The 18,288-nt window shown below is 50.4% G+C and overlaps 8 protein-coding genes across 8 annotated transcripts; 3 read left to right on the forward strand and 5 right to left on the reverse strand.

The window, feature by feature from the left end:
* Positions 1-219: 219 nt before the first annotated feature.
* N7518_001890 (IGBP1/TAP42 family protein) lies at positions 220-1,395 on the forward strand (the record flags this gene model as incomplete). The annotated part of the gene is made up of 3 exons (XM_057182818.1): positions 220-431; positions 487-763; positions 820-1,395. The coding sequence occupies 3 exons, from the start codon at positions 220-222 to the stop codon at positions 1,393-1,395; spliced, it is 1,065 nt and encodes a 354-aa protein (XP_057044268.1).
* A 181-nt stretch (positions 1,396-1,576) lies between these two features.
* Positions 1,577-2,678, reverse strand: N7518_001891 (uncharacterized protein; the record flags this gene model as incomplete). Its single annotated transcript, XM_057182819.1, has 2 exons — positions 1,577-2,361; positions 2,414-2,678. The coding sequence occupies 2 exons, from the start codon at positions 2,676-2,678 to the stop codon at positions 1,577-1,579; spliced, it is 1,050 nt and encodes a 349-aa protein (XP_057044269.1).
* Positions 2,679-3,255: 577 nt separating this feature from the next.
* N7518_001892 (putative LON domain serine protease) lies at positions 3,256-6,150 on the forward strand (the record flags this gene model as incomplete). The annotated part of the gene is made up of 3 exons (XM_057182820.1): positions 3,256-3,718; positions 3,782-6,008; positions 6,063-6,150. The coding sequence occupies 3 exons, from the start codon at positions 3,256-3,258 to the stop codon at positions 6,148-6,150; spliced, it is 2,778 nt and encodes a 925-aa protein (XP_057044270.1).
* Positions 6,151-6,608: 458 nt separating this feature from the next.
* N7518_001893 (mitochondrial 54S ribosomal protein uL23m) lies at positions 6,609-7,554 on the reverse strand (the record flags this gene model as incomplete). Its single annotated transcript, XM_057182821.1, has 3 exons — positions 6,609-6,885; positions 7,020-7,307; positions 7,439-7,554. The coding sequence occupies 3 exons, from the start codon at positions 7,552-7,554 to the stop codon at positions 6,609-6,611; spliced, it is 681 nt and encodes a 226-aa protein (XP_057044271.1).
* A 322-nt stretch (positions 7,555-7,876) lies between these two features.
* On the reverse strand, positions 7,877-9,264 carry N7518_001894 (protein kinase RIO2; the record flags this gene model as incomplete). The annotated part of the gene is made up of 3 exons (XM_057182822.1): positions 7,877-8,898; positions 8,960-9,104; positions 9,202-9,264. The coding sequence occupies 3 exons, from the start codon at positions 9,262-9,264 to the stop codon at positions 7,877-7,879; spliced, it is 1,230 nt and encodes a 409-aa protein (XP_057044272.1).
* Positions 9,265-9,694: 430 nt separating this feature from the next.
* On the reverse strand, positions 9,695-12,685 carry N7518_001895 (proteasome regulatory particle base subunit RPN1; the record flags this gene model as incomplete). Its single annotated transcript, XM_057182823.1, has 5 exons — positions 9,695-9,721; positions 9,773-12,085; positions 12,144-12,308; positions 12,373-12,437; positions 12,544-12,685. 5 exons carry the CDS (start codon positions 12,683-12,685, stop codon positions 9,695-9,697), a joined length of 2,712 nt encoding a protein of 903 aa, XP_057044273.1.
* A 594-nt stretch (positions 12,686-13,279) lies between these two features.
* On the reverse strand, positions 13,280-15,416 carry N7518_001896 (uncharacterized protein; the record flags this gene model as incomplete). Its single annotated transcript, XM_057182824.1, has 3 exons — positions 13,280-14,421; positions 14,484-14,735; positions 14,795-15,416. The coding sequence occupies 3 exons, from the start codon at positions 15,414-15,416 to the stop codon at positions 13,280-13,282; spliced, it is 2,016 nt and encodes a 671-aa protein (XP_057044274.1).
* A 267-nt stretch (positions 15,417-15,683) lies between these two features.
* On the forward strand, positions 15,684-18,139 carry N7518_001897 (mismatch repair ATPase MLH1; the record flags this gene model as incomplete). The annotated part of the gene is made up of 4 exons (XM_057182825.1): positions 15,684-15,785; positions 15,855-16,034; positions 16,081-16,347; positions 16,400-18,139. 4 exons carry the CDS (start codon positions 15,684-15,686, stop codon positions 18,137-18,139), a joined length of 2,289 nt encoding a protein of 762 aa, XP_057044275.1.
* Positions 18,140-18,288: the final 149 nt, after the last annotated feature.

Below are 18,288 nucleotides of genomic sequence, written 5' to 3' on the forward strand. Positions count from 1 at the left end.
GTATAGTTTTCATACTAACCTTGGAACAAGTATAGAAGTCAAAAGGTTGAGGATCGAAGTATGAGCTTCTTTATCAAATGCCTATCGGATAAAAGCTTGGCCTTATCGCCTTATCGTATTTCCAAAACTCAGATCCAGATCGCGGGGGACATGTGAACCCCTACCTCTCATACACTATCTCCGACCTAATCTAAGCCCACAAGGTCAATATCTGAACCAATGGAAGAACCACAGAGTCTTCGCTCTCTATTTGCATCAGCAAAGGAGCAAAAAGATGCACTGGGATCGCGGGGTGACACCAACGCTGAGACCTACCGAGACGAGGTGAATGCGACGATAGCCAAATTCCAAGAATGCCAGCGTCAAGTGAGCATGCTGTCCTTGTTTAGTTCTAATGAGTTGTTGGAAGACATTTCGACCGGTGATCTCCAGTACGCCACCTTGATTCCGGCATTGCGTTGCCCATTCGGCTGATTTGTTGTCCAGGTACATGACACTGGAATTTCATCTAGCCGAGCTCTTTCAGCGAGTTTCTACCTCAGATCGTGAAGCCGTCCTCAAGCGTGCGCTCGAAGAATATGAGAAATACCTGATGCGCTTGGATGAGTACCTGCTACTCTCTGGCGGTGATAAGAAGCTCTTTGAGCAATACATGGCCAATCCGACCTCTTTTACCCTGGCGCCAGCTAACGACGCTGCCGCCAGACGGGAAATTAAAGTGACACGGTTTCGGGAAGAAAAAGAACTAAAGCAGAAACTGGAGGTATGCGGGATCCTTTGCTGGATATTGTTTGGCGTTCTTGCTTACCCCATCTAAAGTATTTCGGACGCAACGAAGCTCGACTGCAAAGCGACGACGATGACACCCGATCCCTCTACCTAGCGGAGCTTCAGCTCTACACCCACCAGACCTTCCAGGCCTTAGATCTCCTGATCCAAGAATTGTCGATACTTTCAGGTATGCGCAATGCGCCGCCTCGCCCTCCACCGACGGACGATCCCAGACAGCGAAGCAATATTGGAGGTTTGAATTACTCAGAGAGGCTAGATCCTTCAATGTCACAGCTCTTGAAGGGAGGCAGAGGTGGACCTATCCTGAACAGCAAAGGAAAACCAATGCAGCCGTTCACGTTGTTGGGTCGGCGCTCAGAAATGCAACAAGGAGTCTTTCGTTCGGGTCATAACCTTCCTACCATGACAATTGATGAATATCTCGAGGAAGAACACAGGCGAGGAAATGTCATTGAAGGAGGAGGCGAGAAGTCTGGCATCAAACCGCAAGTTGACGAGGATGATCACAACATTGCCGACCAGGAAACGATGAAGGCACGAAATTGGGACGAGTACACGGAAGCTAATCCGAAGGGTGCTGGAAACACACTGAATCGGGGATAATGTAAAATAACCGACATGAACAGGGCTGCTTTACTATGTCCAAACAGCCACGATAGACGGGGTTCTTGGTGAATATCCTTGATATATTGAGCGAGTACGGGTATACCAGACAAGAAAACTCATTCACTTCATTTTCAACAGGGTATATCTGCCTAGTTACAGTAAAAGTTGACCTGAACATTCAGACTGCAGTAGAAACAGTCTCCTTGGCCTTGTTCTGTTGGATAGCCTCGAGAATGTCTCCAGCGCCGTCGGCGACCAGGGCCTTGGCTACGGTGACGCCGAAGGCCTCAGCACTTTCAGCAGAGGTGACGTCGGCTTCCAATTCTACCTGAGCACATTCTTTGCCATCGACACTGACGACCACAGACCGCATTCGCAACTGCTTGGCACCCTGCGCATTTTGGACCCATTCGGTTTCAACGCCTAGCGGGGCACTGCAGCCTCCCTCAAGAGTCCGCAAAAGACTGCGCTCAGCCAAGACCGAGAATGTGGTATCTTGATCACCAATCGTGTCCAACATATTCTGCAAAACAGCGTCTTCCTTGCGAATTTCGATGCCAAGGGCACCCTGTCCGACAGCATAGAGCATGCCGCTGTTCTTGGAGTCCAAATATTGGGTGATACGATCCGTCAAATCAAGACGCAGCAGACCAGCAGCGGCAAGAATGACACAGGTGTACGGGCTATCTTCAGCATCTAGCTTTGATAGGCGAGTGCCGATGTTGCCACGGACATCCTGGACTTTCAGGTGGGGGTATTTCTGGGCCAACTGTGCTGTGCGGCGGATGGACGAGGTTCCAACTACGGACCCGGCGGGGATCTCGGAAAGACTTTTGTATGGCAACCCTTGTTTCACCACAAGTACATCCCTGCTATCTTCGCGGGGCATAGTCGGGCCTAGCTTGCAGGAAGAGGGGAGAGTAGTGGGGACATCTGATAAGATTGCATAAGTCGTCGTCAGCTCTTTTTTAGGGTAGAAACAGCTACTCTGTGTGAGATTGGGATATTATCAGACCTTTCAGCGAGTGGACGATAAGATCGACCTGTCCGTTGATCATCAATTCCTCCAATTCCTCCGTCCACAGGTTCTTGGTGGTGAAATCCCGTAGTGCGATAGTGGTGTTCAGGTCACCGGTTGTCTCCTTGGAGAATACCTTATATTCATATTGCGGGAATGCCTTCTTCAATGCCTCGAGGACTAAGTCTGTCTGGAGCAGAGCCAGTTTAGATTTGCGGGTGCCGATGGTAAAGGTCTTTTTGGTGGGGGCGGGGGTAGTCATTTTGAGGCGTAAAGAAAGCGTATGCAGAGAATAGGCTTAGAGAGTATGCGAGTAGATGTGTACGGGGTTGTATGAGCTATGCCCGCAAGATACCAGATCGCCGAGGAAAGTCAGGCGAAGAGGCGAAGTGGGTTTGGAGAACTCCGATCACGGGACACGTGCAGATCACCTGAACAGAGATTACGACGTTGGGCACAATAATCTGGGAAATAGGAATAAATGAATAAGAATAGTAGACTCATAGTTATTACAATGCATGTAGATCTATCAGATTAGATATAAACCATCAACGGCAAATCCCTTAATTCTTCCCCGGTTGATCATCAACCTCGGCTACAGGGCGTGGAGATTGCGAGGCATGCGACTTATCTCCCCCGGACTTCCCATCTCATCTACGTGCTTCTGGAACCTCCCCGGCCATCTCTCCTCTTCATATAATCCATTCACATCCCCTCCATCGCTTGTCCCATCACTGATTCCTCATTCTCCATACAATTTACATTTACACCTTCATACTTCATATTCCCGGATTCCTATCTTTGCCACCCTATTCCATCATCACTAGGGCCCGTACAAGATGGGATCCAACGGTAGAACTACTAAGATTCCCCTTGTACCTCTTCCCAAGGGCTCGGTCCTGCTACCGGGCGTGACTCTACGCATTCCAGTCTCCAACCGTCCCGATCTCGCCAACCTTCTGTCGTCACTAGTGGACAAGCCTTCGAAGCGAGATGCGAATACTATCACCTTCGGATGTGTTCCACTCAACTCACCGTTTTTGAGCCGGGATGGACAGCAGCTCCTCGAAGGCGACGACTCGGATTCAGAGCGAAAGGAGCAATATGACTCAATTGACGCCGGTCAGGCACGGAAAGAGGACTTGTTCCGATGCGGAACTGTTGGCAAAGTCATCGGAGTTCAGCGCCGGGCCTACTCGGAGCCATTTTTACTTGTCCAAGGTTGGCAAAGATTCTCTATTAAGAAGGTCCTACGAGACCGCCCATACTTTGAGGCTGAGGTCTTCATTCATGACGAATCAAGTTAGTTTCCACAGACACAAAGCACAAAGACCACATGGCTAATCATACTTCCTATACTTCTAGACTCTGGCCAAGGCGATGCAGAAGTCGCTGTGCTATTCCAACAATTGAGACAGCTCTCTCGAGAGCTTCTTACTCTCTTACGTCTCTCCTCATTGCTGTCGGCAGCCTCCTCTCGTCTCTCGCCACTCGTTGCCCGAAAATTCGAGCTCTATATATCAAAGACAGAATTGACACAAGCGGGGAAGCTGGCGGATTTCATGGCGGATGTATCTGACGCAAGCTTTGAGGAAAAGCTACGTATCCTCGGCTCGCTGGATGTCAAGGAACGCTTGGAGAGGGTTGTTGAGATCCTCACCAGACAGGCACAGCATATTAAGAGTAGTGTCAGGGTCACCTCGATTGGCTCGACCTCGTTCCCCTCCTCCGCCATGGATATCAGTCATATTGACCCCCGTGATCGCGAGTTGCTCGCAAAGCGTGCAATTTCGGGCCTCTCAGGCATGACACCCCCTGGTGGGCGGGGCAACGACGAAGAGAAGGAGCCCAATGAAGTAGATGAGCTACAGCAGAAGTTGAATGATGCGCAGCTTAGTCCCGAAGCTCAGAAAGTTGCGGACAAGGAATTGAAACGCCTGCGAAAGATGAACCCTGCCAATGCCGAGTACGGTGTTTGCCGGACTTATCTGGAAAACTTGTCAGAAATCCCATGGACCAAAGCGACAGAGGACCAGCTTGGACCGGACACATTGAAGAACGCCAGGAAGCAGCTGGATGAGGACCACTACGGCCTGGAGCGAATCAAGAAGCGACTACTGGAGTATTTGGCCGTGTTGCGCCTGAAGCAGTCCACCAACTCGGATGTTGAACGCCAGATCTCAGGACTTTCCAGGGACTTGGACGCCTCGGCAGCTGGAGATGTCGATCATGATGTCCCCCTGCTGTCAGAGTCTGACCGGATTGCATTGGAGACCCGCCTTGAGATCCTCAAGTCCAAGCGTATGACCGACAAGTCCCCTATCTTGCTTCTGGTAGGACCCCCTGGAACTGGAAAGACCAGTTTAGCCAAGTCTGTTGCTGCTTCGCTTGGCCGGAAATTCCACCGGATCTCCCTTGGTGGTGTCAGAGACGAGGCGGAAATCCGGGGCCATCGGCGCACATATGTTGCAGCTATGCCTGGTTTGATTGTGAATGGGTTGAAGAAGGTCGGTGTTTCAAACCCGGTCATTCTACTGGATGAGATTGACAAGGTCGGCGGCGCCAACTTCCAAGGAGACCCGGCCGCTGCCATGCTGGAGGTTCTTGATCCTGAGCAGAATCATACCTTCACCGATCACTATATCAATATCCCTATCGACCTGAGCAAGGTTCTTTTCCTTGCTACTGCCAACTCCCTGGACACGATCCCGGCACCTCTGCTTGACCGCATGGAGACCATCTCCCTGTCAGGATACACCACCGTTGAGAAGCGGCACATTGCCAAGCAACACCTGATTCCGAAGCAGATTCGATCTAATGGTCTCAACGAGGACCAAGTAAATCTGTCGGACGAAGTGATTGATAAAACCATCACCTCATATACCCGTGAGTCAGGTGTTCGCAACCTAGAGCGGGAACTTGGCTCTATATGTCGCCATAAGGCCGTCCAATTTGCCGACGCCGGGGATGCCGATCGCCTAGCCGATTATAACCCTGTTGTATCTGTCGATGATCTGGAGGATATCCTCGGGATCGAGAGATTTGAGGAGGAGATCACCGAGAAGCACGGTCGTCCCGGTGTTGTCACAGGCCTTGTCGCCTACTCTACTGGTGGCCAGGGTAGCATTCTGTTCATCGAGGTGGCAGACATGCCCGGCAACGGACGCGTCCAGCTAACCGGTAAGCTGGGCGACGTGCTCAAGGAATCTGTCGAAGTAGCCCTGACGTGGGTGAAGGCACACTCCTTCGAGCTCGGTCTGACTCACGATCCCAGTGAAGATATAATGAAGAGCCGTAGCCTGCACGTCCACTGCCCCTCCGGCGCTATCCCCAAGGATGGACCTTCGGCTGGTCTTGCCCACACTGTTGCCTTGGTTTCCTTGTTTAGCAACAAACCTGTCCCACCGCAGATCGCCATGACCGGCGAGGTTTCTCTCCGCGGCCGGGTTATGCCCGTCGGCGGTATCAAAGAGAAGCTGATTGGTGCTCTGCGGGCGGGCGTCAAGACCGTGCTGCTGCCGGACCACAATCGGAAAGACGTCAAAGATGTCCCACAGGAAGTCAAGGATGGTCTGGAAATCATCTATGTCAAGTATGTCATCCCTTCCTAACCTTGGTTTAATAACTGCTAACAATTGTTTCACAGACACATCTGGGAAGGATTGCGCCATGTCTGGCCCGATGCGCAGTGGCCGGGCCAGCACCAGATGAACTTTGTTGAGAGCCGACTGTAAACCGTTCTCAACACTATAAGTTCAAGGGGCTTTGCCTCTCGCGGTCCCCCCCCCCCCCCCCCCTCCCTTACCCTCATTTTTGCATAGCGTATAATAGCCAGAGGCACCATTGACTTGTATTTAATCAGATTGTCTTCCGTGATGCGTTCATGCCAGTCAATATTTCGTGTCTATATCACTCAACATACCGGGTTCAGTACTAACACTAACACCACAATTCACAATTTACGAAATCTATTCTATCATAAAATTCATGTAAACCTTGACTAGATTAGATCAGAAAAGATGATACGCCATATTCAAGATGTATACAATCTACCCCAAGAGTATAATACACGGATCCAGCCAAACTAACATGGACCAGAAGATAGAGCAAGAAACACCAATTTTCCCCAATGGAGGGGATGGAAAAAAATCATGAAGAACAATGCTAGGAATCTCATCAAAACAGAAACCGATTACCGCGCTCCGTGCTTCCGCTGCTTAGCATACCAAGCCGGCAACGTAGCAGCAGGGACGAACCCTCCATTCTTAGCCGCCTGGTGTGGCTCCAAGCCCAGAGCCTTCCAGGTCGGTCTCCAAGTCTCCTTCTTCTCGAGCAGCGCCTTGGCCTGCTCCTTATAGGCTTGGCGCAACTCTTCATCGGGCTTTTCACCCTTGTTCGGCTTGGGATTCTCCTTTTCTTGTAGGTCGATCTGGAACTTCTCGGCCTTTCTCCAGCCTTCATTCTCCCATCTATTGGTGGAAATTGATTAGTTAAAATGTCCCGTCTGGTTGGAGGTGCATGTGTAGTATTGGGAATGTAGAGACGGAAGACAACGGAATTGAACTTGAACAAGACGAAAACGATAAGGATGGGCGGCACATACTCAGTCAGATCCTTCGGCTCCTTGGGGTACACGAAGGGCTCCTTCAATTCAACGGTCATGCGCTTCTGCGACTTAGGTCGGCGCCACGGGCCGAAGCCCTTGTTGTCACGCGAGATTCGTGTAATTGGCTGTGCCTGGACATAACTGCGGATGCTGAGGGTTCCGACTCCGTACAAGTGCCATAGGTAGCTGCGGAGATCGAACTTGTTGAAGTTGAGGGGGACGCGGAATTGAGCATATCGGGGGGTGAGGTTGGGGGTGCGGACTAGAGCGACGCGGAATTCAGGCCTAATGAGGCGAAGAATTAGCTGTAGTGCTTTTGATGTTTATGGCAAATATTCAATTGAGCCGGTCGAGTTTGTTGAGACGCTGTTTGGGTCGACCCGAATTGAGGTTCTTGGAAATTTTGGGCAACGTACATATACACGGGCTTGCCGATGACGCTGGGCCATTTGTTTTTTTGGGTTGGTTGGACCCCAGCCTGGTTTTGTAGGCGGCGCAGGGCTTTCGCCTGAACACTGCTGAGACGCACCATCGTGTTGTTGAGTGGAGGAATCTGGGGGTTGGAGGTGCTTGCGGATCGCGAATCAAAACTGCGTTGGCCGATATGATCACATGACTTCTATATATACGCCAATAGTGAACGACGCAACACTCGTTGTTGGACATTCAAGTCAGGAGTCAGAATTGATTACAATGCGTTTTTGGTATAGTATGAGGTATCTTGTTGATATTTCCTTTCGAAATGAAGAGTTTGGGTATTCTATAAGTTCTCCCTTGATAAGAAATTTTGAAAACCTATATTACATGCTTTATTCATCGTAAATAGTCATTAAAAAGGCCCAGGATCTTTTCTTTTACTGCTCCGCCGACCCCGAGACTCGGAGTTCTTCGAGTCGCTTGGTGCTGTCATCGATGTCTTCGGAGTTCTTGGTCTCGTGGGCATCACTGGCCTCTTCGGCTTCAGATCCAGACTCTTCCTCATCATCCTCATCCTCATCCTCATCGTCGTCGCTATCATTAGCCTCCCCATCTCCTTTGACTCCCACCTCTACCATATAAGCCTCGAGCTCACGGGCCATCTTGCGTGAGAAGCCCGAGGCTTCAACTTCGACATCCAGACGCTTCCCAGGATTTTTGAGGAGCTTCTTTCTAGCCTCGGCGAAAGTGGGGCCCTTTGAGTCGCTCACGAAGTGGAACTTGCGCTTGAAGTACCGCTTGATACATTCCACATCACGGTCGAAATACATTTCAGCGTTAACGTGGTCGACAGACAACATCTGCGGAAAATCAATGAGAACCGGGACCAGCCGGATATGCTCATCTTCCTCTTCCTCAGTAAGTTCTTTCCCCTTCATTTCGGGGTCTAACTCTTCCTTGATAAGGATATTGAACTCGTTGAAATCACCATGGATAAGACCATATCGGGCAAGATCCAAGATGATATTCATAAGTTCGGAGTATAGCCCAGCGGGGTCAGCGACTTTTGAGATTTGGCGCAGAGGGAAAGCATCAATTAGACTCATGACGATGGTGTGTCGGTTCTGGGCGATGGGGTCGGGGACAGAGAATCCGTTCTCGTGCAGAGCCTTCATGAAAGCGAACTCCTTCATTGCTGCCAATCGAGACATGTACATCCATGAGGCTGAGCTGCGGTGTCGTAGGTAGTCACGGTTCGTCTTGACTGTTCGGAACGAGATACGGCCGAGACGGTGGATTTTCATAATACGTTGCGCTCCGGTGCTTTCTGCCACCACAATGATGTCTGATTCCTTTCCCACGCCGATTTGGTTGCCAACCGAATAGATGACCTTCGACTTTTGATGCGCGTGCAGCGCAAGGTAATCCAATCCTCCGTATGCGAGTCGGTAGCCGTCATCTATATGCAGAATACATGTATCAGTGATAAGATCAGATGCAAAAGTAAAGGGAATGCATACACTTGGCATTCTTGACCTTTGCAATCAAATTGATTTTCGCGAGGTTTGAGATTGCACGATTGACACCGCTGCCGCCCCGGAGGCCCGAAAGTTGCGCGATCAACGGCGTTGGAACGACCTCATGATTCCGGCTGCCAGCTTCACACTAGAAATAATTTACATGTTAGCTAATGATTCGCGACAGAATATCCCCAAAGGAAGAACATCGCGGGGTAAACCCAAGGGGAGGGGCCGATAAGTACCGCTGCTAGAACTCGGAAATCTTCGGAGGTGAGGTAGCGAATAGCCTTAGCGTCGAGTTTCATGATTGTGAGGAAATGAAGGAGCTTTTCACTTTCTTCCGATTTCCATAAATTGTTACGCTGGAGACCAGAACTTCAAGACCAGTCAACGATGCGGCGGAGGAAAAAGTTGATAAGAACCTAGCCCTATGCCCTATTTCCTATCCGGGATGAGAACCTTGATAGCTCTCGCGTTCATTGGAGAAAAATATGCGACAATTACAAGGTCTTGACTGGATATCTTCGAATGTAGATGAAAGTCAAGGGGTTAGTCGAAAATACGTAGTCTACTCATAGATGCGAGCAGTTGAACATATATAAAAATTGTGAGATAAATCCATGCTATTCTTCATTCGTTCTGAATACATTAGATCCAACGATAACCCGACCACTATAAGAGTCCCGCTGGTTGCGAGCAATGGATGTAAATCGGGGAATATCTAGTCTAGCTTGCTTATTCGGGGTTTTCGTAGTCCGGGTTCTGGAAGATAGGTTAGTACTGGTATGTCTGACTTGAGATAAGGGCACTTACTTTACGCAAGATAACCAAGCCTTCGAGAGTGCTGCTCAGAGGGATGTATTGCTCATCCTCAAGCTCAGCTCTCTCACCGTGTGCCAGCAGGACCGGTGTGCTCTGAGTCTGCCATCCAGTGATGGTCTTTGGGCGACCCGCCTGGCCGACCACGTCCACAGCCTGACCGACGCGGACATTGACGGTGAGTGGCTGAAGGTCCTCATCGAGGGTAATAAGGAAGCGGGGGAACATGGCGGTGATGAGGAAGTATAGCAGGTAGTGGTGTTCAGCGAGGATGAATTGCTTGGCATCGATGAGTGATACAAGCACAGTAAGCAAACCCGCTGCTGAGACACGGGAAAGGACCTGTCGGTCGGTGTGGAAGGGATTGAGCGTCATGGTACCCTTGCCCATGTGTAGAAGACCCTGGGCGATGCGAACCATGAATAGTGAGTTCTGGTCGCGGTGGTAGTAGCTGGCTAATTGCCGGAGAAGCTGTGCGATACGGGCATTGTTGGTACCAGCGCCACAGAGACCCATGGCGAAGATGGCATTAATGGCAACATCGTTGTCATTGTCGTGACTATACCGGGACAGTGTGTCGTAAACCTTCATTTGTGGGTTGCTGGGGCTGATCAAGCCCATAGCCAGGGGAACAGCCCGGCGAATATTGCTAGATCCGTAGTGCATGAGGTGACCGAACTGGCGGAGAATCATATCCTGTCCGACATCCTCACCCATCGCAATGAGAGACAGACCGAGAACAGCATACGACTGGACTAGCTCATCACCCTTGTTCTCCTCCTTTTCTTCAATGATGTCATTGCAGATGTGGAGAAGCTCTTGTAGCTTGAGCACCGTACCAGTGCCTGCCCAAGCGCATACTGAGGCAAGGACTGAAGTGGGCTTAGCCATGGGGTGATCAACTGCCTTGAGAATGTCAAGGATGACATCAACCTCCTCTTGACGGCCAAAGTACAGAAGTGCCAGACCAAGGGCCATGAACCTTGTCCACTTGTCCTTGAGCTGCTTCTGACGTTCCTCATCCATCAAAGTCGTCGCAATTGCCTCGCTAACCTGGTGGTTGGATGAACCAACAAAGATGAGACCCAGTGAAACTGCTGCCATGGCAGACAGTTGCATGTCTAGTGAGGCGTCCTCCACAATGGGAAGGAGGACCTCAAGCAGTTCTTCCTTGTTGGATCCGGCATATGCTAAACCAAGACCCATGATGGATGCAACTCTCATCGGCACGCTCTTCGCCTCAAGGTTGTCGGGATCACTCAAGAGGGCAAGGGCGGGGTCGGAATCAAGTCGGACGCCGGAGTTCAGGATACCAATAGCGAGCAGTGCACCAGCCTTAACCTGGTCTTCTTGCGCGTAGGTGAACTTGTCGATCTTATCCAACCCATCCTCGACATCACGGTGTAGCAGCATACCCAGTGACGCAGTTGTGGAAAGCATGCCATCATCCTTGGTCTTCCACACCCACGGGCCCTTATCACCCTCCACTAGCATCATCTTATCGTTACCGAAGCCGGCGTTAACAAACGAGTTGACAAAGGCGCTGGCCAAGTTGTGTCGTGCCGAATCAAGATTGGTGAGCCCGGCTCCGCGACTGCTCTCAAGATGTGTCTTGTAAATATCCTCCGGCATTTTGGGGTCCAGAATATTGAGTTCCTTGGCCAGGGATTTGAAGTGCTTCGGAATAGAAGTGTTATTGAGACAATCAGCCAAGGCCTCTCCCTCCTCATCTTCGGCCGGGAGGTCGAGCCAGATCTGCTGCCGAGCGACAAGGAATGCCATCTGTTTCTTCAACGATTTGTCAGTCGTGGCATGGATGTCGCTCTTGATAAGATCAATGTCATTCAAACGGATAGCGAGCACGATTGCTTGCGAAAGTTTGTTGTAGCGGACGTAGATCCCGTGGGCGGTTCGAAGGAATTGCTGATCTTCAGGGTAAGTGAGTAGATTGACCATGCTGACCATATACAAGCAGACTCGAGCGTATGTGTTCTCGTCAACGAATTGAGGGATATCTTCGATGATTTCCAGTTCGCTCATGAGATCAACCGCATCAGCTTCGGCATTATGACTCAGGAAATAGGGCACCAGCGACAACGCAAGGTCCACTAGATCCTGGGTATCCTGGTCTGCGTTCAACCGGTTCTGATACTCCTGTCCGAGTTCCAGCGCGAGATGTCGGACATACTCGTGGCCCCAGGAGCCAAGATCCTCCGACTTGGCCAACAGGCGGTATTTGATGGTATCCAGCTTCTCTTCGTCTCCGCAGGTCATTCCAAGCACCGACAGCATGTCAGCTAGCGAGTTCTAGAAAAAAGGATACTGTTAGATTGTCACAAAGCGATGGAAGCGCTGCAGAACCAACCTGCACAGGGCCGGGGGCCCATTTCTCGTATAGCGCTGTCAGGTCATCATAATGCGGTCGGAGGAACTTGAGAGGCTTAGGAACAGCTGTCATGGAGGATGTAGAAGTTTTGATAAAGTTCTTGATTGCGTCCAAAGCAGGCCCATAGAGCGAGGTATCGGGTTCCTATGAGCAAAAAAGATGATTAACGTCATTGTGCTATGCGCACGGGACAGGATAGTAACTGTACCTTTAACCGCTCAACGAGCATCTCAAGCTCGCTTTTCAATTGTTGATCTTCTTCACTGAGTTCCTCTGTGTGTAGTTTTCGTCAGAATGTTGCTTTGAGTGCCACCGTGGACCCTTGAGAGAGACCACATGCTCCGGTGCGAGAACTTGGAAATGCCTTATCGCAACGTACCATCTTTAGATGCCTCATCTTTCTTCTTTTCGTCTGCTGGCTTTTCGCCATTTTCGGTGTTCTTGCCGCTCAACTCGCGAACATCATCAACCTTGCCCTTGCCCTTGTCGGCGGAGGTTGGCCGTTCGCCCTCGTTGGCCATTTCTGATGGTAGCTGGGGACCAAGTCGGGGGGAAACTGAACCGGCGTGGGAGAGGTAGGTATCAAGCAGGTGAGCAGAAGATGGTGTTACAAAGCAGAGATAGATGAAATTCTGCAAGTAAAGAGTAATGCAAGTGGATTGTAAGCTGGTGATGGAGAAGCAGAGCTCGGTCTGGTGCAGCTCCGTAATTAGATTACATAATGTGCCAAGCCCTGCGGGAGGCCCTCGTCATTGTTTTGGATTTACGATCGCTACGATTTAAATTCCATGACTCGAATCCTTATGACTCTGATTTATGAGAGAGAGGATGACTTGAGGGTATTTTAATTTCAACTTGAATTTTTACACCCCTTTGTCGTACATAGAAAAGTGCTATGTACGGTTTATGCCTTTTACCACGCTTGTACTCCGTACAAATCTGAAAGACATCCCAGAACACATGCTAATATCATTTTAGGCCAACTAGATCAGATTATTAAATTCTACATCCTCAGGGATATAGGTCTCATGAGCGGCCGACTCTTCTTCTTATCCCGAGTTTGGTAAACGTGCCGGTGAAATTCCAATTCAGATCCTAGATATTTCGCCGGGAATTCATTCTTGAATGCAAAATAATAGGTCTGTCGAGGCCTCATCAATCTTGCTATCTCTGGGGCATCCTCCGTAAAGAGTTCGGAACTGCTTGGCATATTCTTCCGTCTGTTTGGTGTATGCCGCGGCCGTTAAGCCGTCTCCGTTGTATGAGAGCAAAGGCAAAGCATCGAGATCGGGAAGACCTGAAGAAAACAAGTCGAGCAGTGGCATTATAGTGGATGCACGGTTCAGTGGTTTCTCAATAGAGCCTAAGCCAGCGGGAGAGCCCCCTGTAAGCGGCTGAGCAGGATCATGAATGTCTTGAGTAGCTTCTTTATCCGAGGTTGCGGGACTGTTGTCCGCGAATTCTTCTGGGGGCTGATATAGCTCGTTGTGTACTGTAGCAATCGAAGAAGATTTGATGCCTGGGAATGATGGATATAGCAGGTAGTATCCTTTGGCGCGGATCATCTCAAGCATGTATTCCATAAAGGCCGGATATTTCTCCGATATAATCTTTGGTTGGGAGGCCGCTGTGGATTGCGGAGTCGACAGGCGGTTAGCCATGAACGAATGGAATTCCGCCCATGCATCACCAAAATACAAAGCTGCATTACTATTGGGGGCCTGCCAGAGGAACGAGGGAAGAAACTGTTCTTTGCCTTCAACGGTCATGGGTGGCGGGGTGAAAGATTGACTATCGACCGTGGGTTTGAATGATGGCAGTTCAAGTGAGATGCCGATCATATTGGAAAAAAGGCGCTTGGCGCGAGAAGACTGTTTGTAATTCAGTACAGCAAACTTCAGGTAGTGGTAGAACGATGGTGCGAGCTCGGTCTGTGGAGATAGCAGAAGCAAATGTGTCATCTCAGGATCCCGCGGATAGAACGACTCCACGGTTCGAAGCGATGATTCTTCTGTGTCCATGCCATGGGGTTGAATGCGCCGCCGAATAGTGATTCGGCCAGGAAGCTGGGTCAGCCCGTCCAAATGTTGTAGAAACCGAAGCAACTGTAAATCTACCCGCTGGGGTAGTTCTATTGTCAAGCTTGGAGCCGATCCTAAATAGTCGGCTGCATCCAATGACTTTATAAGCCTGATCAAAGACCCAGAAGACTCGGAGGCTGCATGCACCACCATTTCGATTTGTATATTATTCCACGCTATTGCAAGTATGGTCAGCATTTCCGGGCACGACATATCAAAGAGGAGGAAGGTAACCTACATCGAAGAGCTTGGCTATCCAGTGAAGCTATCCACATAAGATCCCTTGAAGCAGAGGAAAGAGCAACGTGAGGGACGCCACGTTCTCGAGAAAAGACCTCAACCCCGTCCCAGAAGAAGGAATCCTCCCAGCCCCGACCTTGTGTAATGATGAGCTCGGGGCTGATGTAGGTTTTTATGTTTTGCAACCCCCCTATCACAGACCGCTTCATACGGTCATCGGTAGATTTGGGTGCATAGTCCGGCCGAGCATCTGTCAGTTATCGCCAAGTCAGCAACACGCGTTCGACCATCATGATCTGAATATCATACCGTGCCATGTCATCGGGCATTCACTATCCCTGATTCTGTTGACTTCCTTGATTCCGTCAATCGAAACTTCCTCCTTGCCCATTAAGGTGAAATGCACATAGTTCAGCCGCTGACTAGCCATCTGACAAGCTAGGGGGAGAAGATCCGACACACTGCGGAGACTTGAGGCTGCAAACAAAACTGCACGGCTGGTGGTTTTCTGCGAATATTTATAGCGAGGAAGAGAGTGGGCCAACTCGTAGAACTTGATCATCCCATTGTAAGCTTCCTCCTTTCGGTCCGATTCCAACACCTTGACTGGTGGCAAATTGTCCAGTAGTACATTGTCTGTCTTGGGAACAGCAGCTGGATTGCCTGAGCCAGCCCATCTGGCAAGGCTTTCTTCTCGTAGCTTCGCAGCCGCGGAGTCGTACCGATCTGTGACAGGCCCTAGGTCTGTCGGCATGTGCTTGAAGAACTCGTAGACGAGAACAAGCGCAATGATAGCAAACAATATTCGGCGAGGTCGGGGCATTGTTCGGTGCCGCAGAGGTAGGAAGCGTGCTTGATCGGATGGTCGATGGTCATCATCTTTCTTGCCCATCTCTTCATCAGCCTGAAGGGGCATCTTTGCGCGGTTCATGATTTCGGCCCGGAATGATTAAGGGAAAGCTCTGTGAGCTCCGTGGGTTTCTTTATGACATCGAAGCAACGGATAGATGCAGAGGACAATTGCGACCGGAGTGTTGCATATTCATTGCGAAAGGAAGAATGTAGCGGAGCAATGGTATCCACCAGCAATGACGCCTGGGCTCTCTTATCGCCTTATCGGTCTTCGCCTTTTCTCCAACTACGCGCACTTCGCAACCCATTCCCCCACTGAGCACCTTCCTGATAGCTCAAAGTCGAGATGGAAGACGATATGAATATTGAGCCTATCGATCAACGCGGCACCAAGCGCGCTGCAGAGGAAGACGAGCCTCTGCAACCCCCTAAACCAAAGAAAATCAAGGTAAGGTAACGCGTGTACATGAAACAAATCGTATACTATCACATACCAGAAATACTTAATTCCATGCAGGCTTTGGATCCCGATGTCATAAATAAGATTGCTGCTGGGGAGATTATCGTTGCTCCAATGCACGCACTGAAGGAGCTCATCGAAAACGCCGTCGATGCTGGCTCCACCTCAATTGAAGTCCTGATTAAGGAAGGAGGTCTGAAACTACTCCAGATTACTGATAATGGCCATGGCATTGATGTAAGTCATTTTTGATATTACAGCAGCCGGCTCTAACATTATCTAGCGAGATGATCTCCCTATTCTCTGCGAGAGATTTACTACATCTAAGCTCAAAGAATTCGAAGATTTGACATCCATTGGAACATACGGATTCCGCGGTGAAGCTCTAGCTAGTATCAGTCATATCGCACATCTGACGGTTACAACGAAAACTGCTGGGTCCAGCTGCGCCTGGCGAGCACATTACGGAGATGGCAAGTTGATACCGGCAAAGCCAGGCCAGAATTCCGCACCCAAGGCAACGGCTGGCCGAGGAGGAACTCAGATCACCGTAAGTTAAGACGATGAAAATATGGCATGCTTTCAAGTTAACGGAGCCCAAGGTCGAGGATCTCTTCTATAACGTTCCCACTCGACGGAAAGCCTTCCGCTCAGCAAGCGAGGAATATGCTAAAATCCTCGATGTCGTTGGCCGGTACGCAGTGCATTGCTCCGGGGTTGCTTTCTCATGCCGCAAGCACGGAGACTCCGGTGTGAGCATATCAACTCCAGTCAGCGCAAATACTGTCGACCGGATCCGCCAGATTCACGGCAGTGCCGTGGCAAACGAACTTGTTGAATTCAAAACAGAGGATACCAAGTTCGGATTTCACGCATCCGGCTTCGCTACCAACGCCAACTATCATGTCAAGAAGACAGTAATTCTGCTTTTCATCAATCACCGCGCAGTAGAGTCAACCGCTGTTAAGCGTGCAGTTGAACAGACTTACTCTGCCTTTTTGCCCAAAGGCGGCCATCCTTTCGTCTATCTTGATCTCGAGATCGAGCCTAGCCGCGTCGACGTGAATGTACACCCGACAAAGCGGGAAGTAAATTTCCTAAATGAAGACGAGATCATTGAACTTGTTTGCGCTGAAATCCGATCCAAGCTGGCTGAGGTGGATTCGAGTCGCACGTTTCTGACACAAAGTCTCCTACCTGGCGTGCAGACAATTGAGTCACTACAACGCGATCGAGACGCTCAAACTCACGAGAGAACAGCAGAGGCAACAAAAGCCGGAGCGACGCCCAAAACGCCTGCAACGACTAAGAGACCCTACGAAAACAACCTCATAAGAACAGACTCAAAAGTCCGCAAAATCACGGCAATGCTAGGCCCAGCCGCCTCACCTCGCGACCCATCCAACCCAGACGCACCCACAGAACCCAACGACCCAACGACATCAATTCTAGACGACGGCCTCCAATACGAAACAACCGATCGCCAACCTCTAAAGATCGCCCTCTCATCCGTCAAGGGTCTCCGAGCCGCCGTCCGCTCCGAGATGCACAACACACTAACCGAGATGTTCGCGTCACACACATACGTCGGACTAGTGGACGAACGACGCCGACTCGCAGCAATCCAATCAGGCGTGAAGCTGTACCTAATCGACTACGGACTCGCATGCCACGAATTCTTCTACCAAGTAGGCCTAACCGACTTCGGCAACTTCGGTGTAATCCGCCTAGACCCAGCGCCGAAGTTGGTAGATCTACTGAAAATCGCCGCAGAATCAGAACGCCAAGAGCACCGGGACAGCAGCAAAGCGGACGAGGCCGATTCCATCTTCGCCAATGCACCGGATATGATAGCGCGCACGCTTGTCGACCGTCGCGAGATGCTGAACGAGTACTTCTCGCTGCAGATCAGTCCCGACGGAGACTTGCTTTCCATCCCGCTGTTGCTGAAGGGGTATCTGCCTGCGCTGGCGAAACTGCCTCGTTTTCTACTGAGGCTTGGGCCGTATGTGGACTGGGACAGTGAGGAGGGTTGTTTCCGTACGTTTTTGCGTGAGCTGGCTGCTTTTTATACGCCTGAGCAGCTTCCGGTTCTTTCGCGGCCTGTTGCGCAGGACGCGCTGGGGGAGTCGGTTACGCAGGGGCCGGTGGTAGCCGATGACTCTGGGGTCGAGGATGAAGATGCTTTTGTTAAGGCGCGTCGTGCACAGATGGTTCGCATGTTGGAGTATGCTATTTTTCCGGCTCTCCGTGCGCGGCTGGTTGCCACGTCACGGCTGCTGCGGGGTGTGGTTGAGGTTGCAGATCTAAAGGGGCTATATCGGGTGTTCGAGCGCTGTTGAGTGGAGGATATCGTAATGTCATACAGTTGTATTGTACCGATTTATATTTATGAATAATGAATATCTGTCTGCTTTTCGACGGGGGGTCTAAAGGCCTGCATTGGTGATCAGATCTGGTTCATATACCTGATACCTCATACCTTTTGTGC

The sequence above is a fragment of the Penicillium psychrosexuale genome, assembly GCF_028828465.1.
Source record: "Penicillium psychrosexuale strain IBT 29551 chromosome Unknown utg000002l, whole genome shotgun sequence".
NCBI classification, from domain to species: Eukaryota; Fungi; Ascomycota; class Eurotiomycetes; order Eurotiales; family Aspergillaceae; genus Penicillium; species Penicillium psychrosexuale.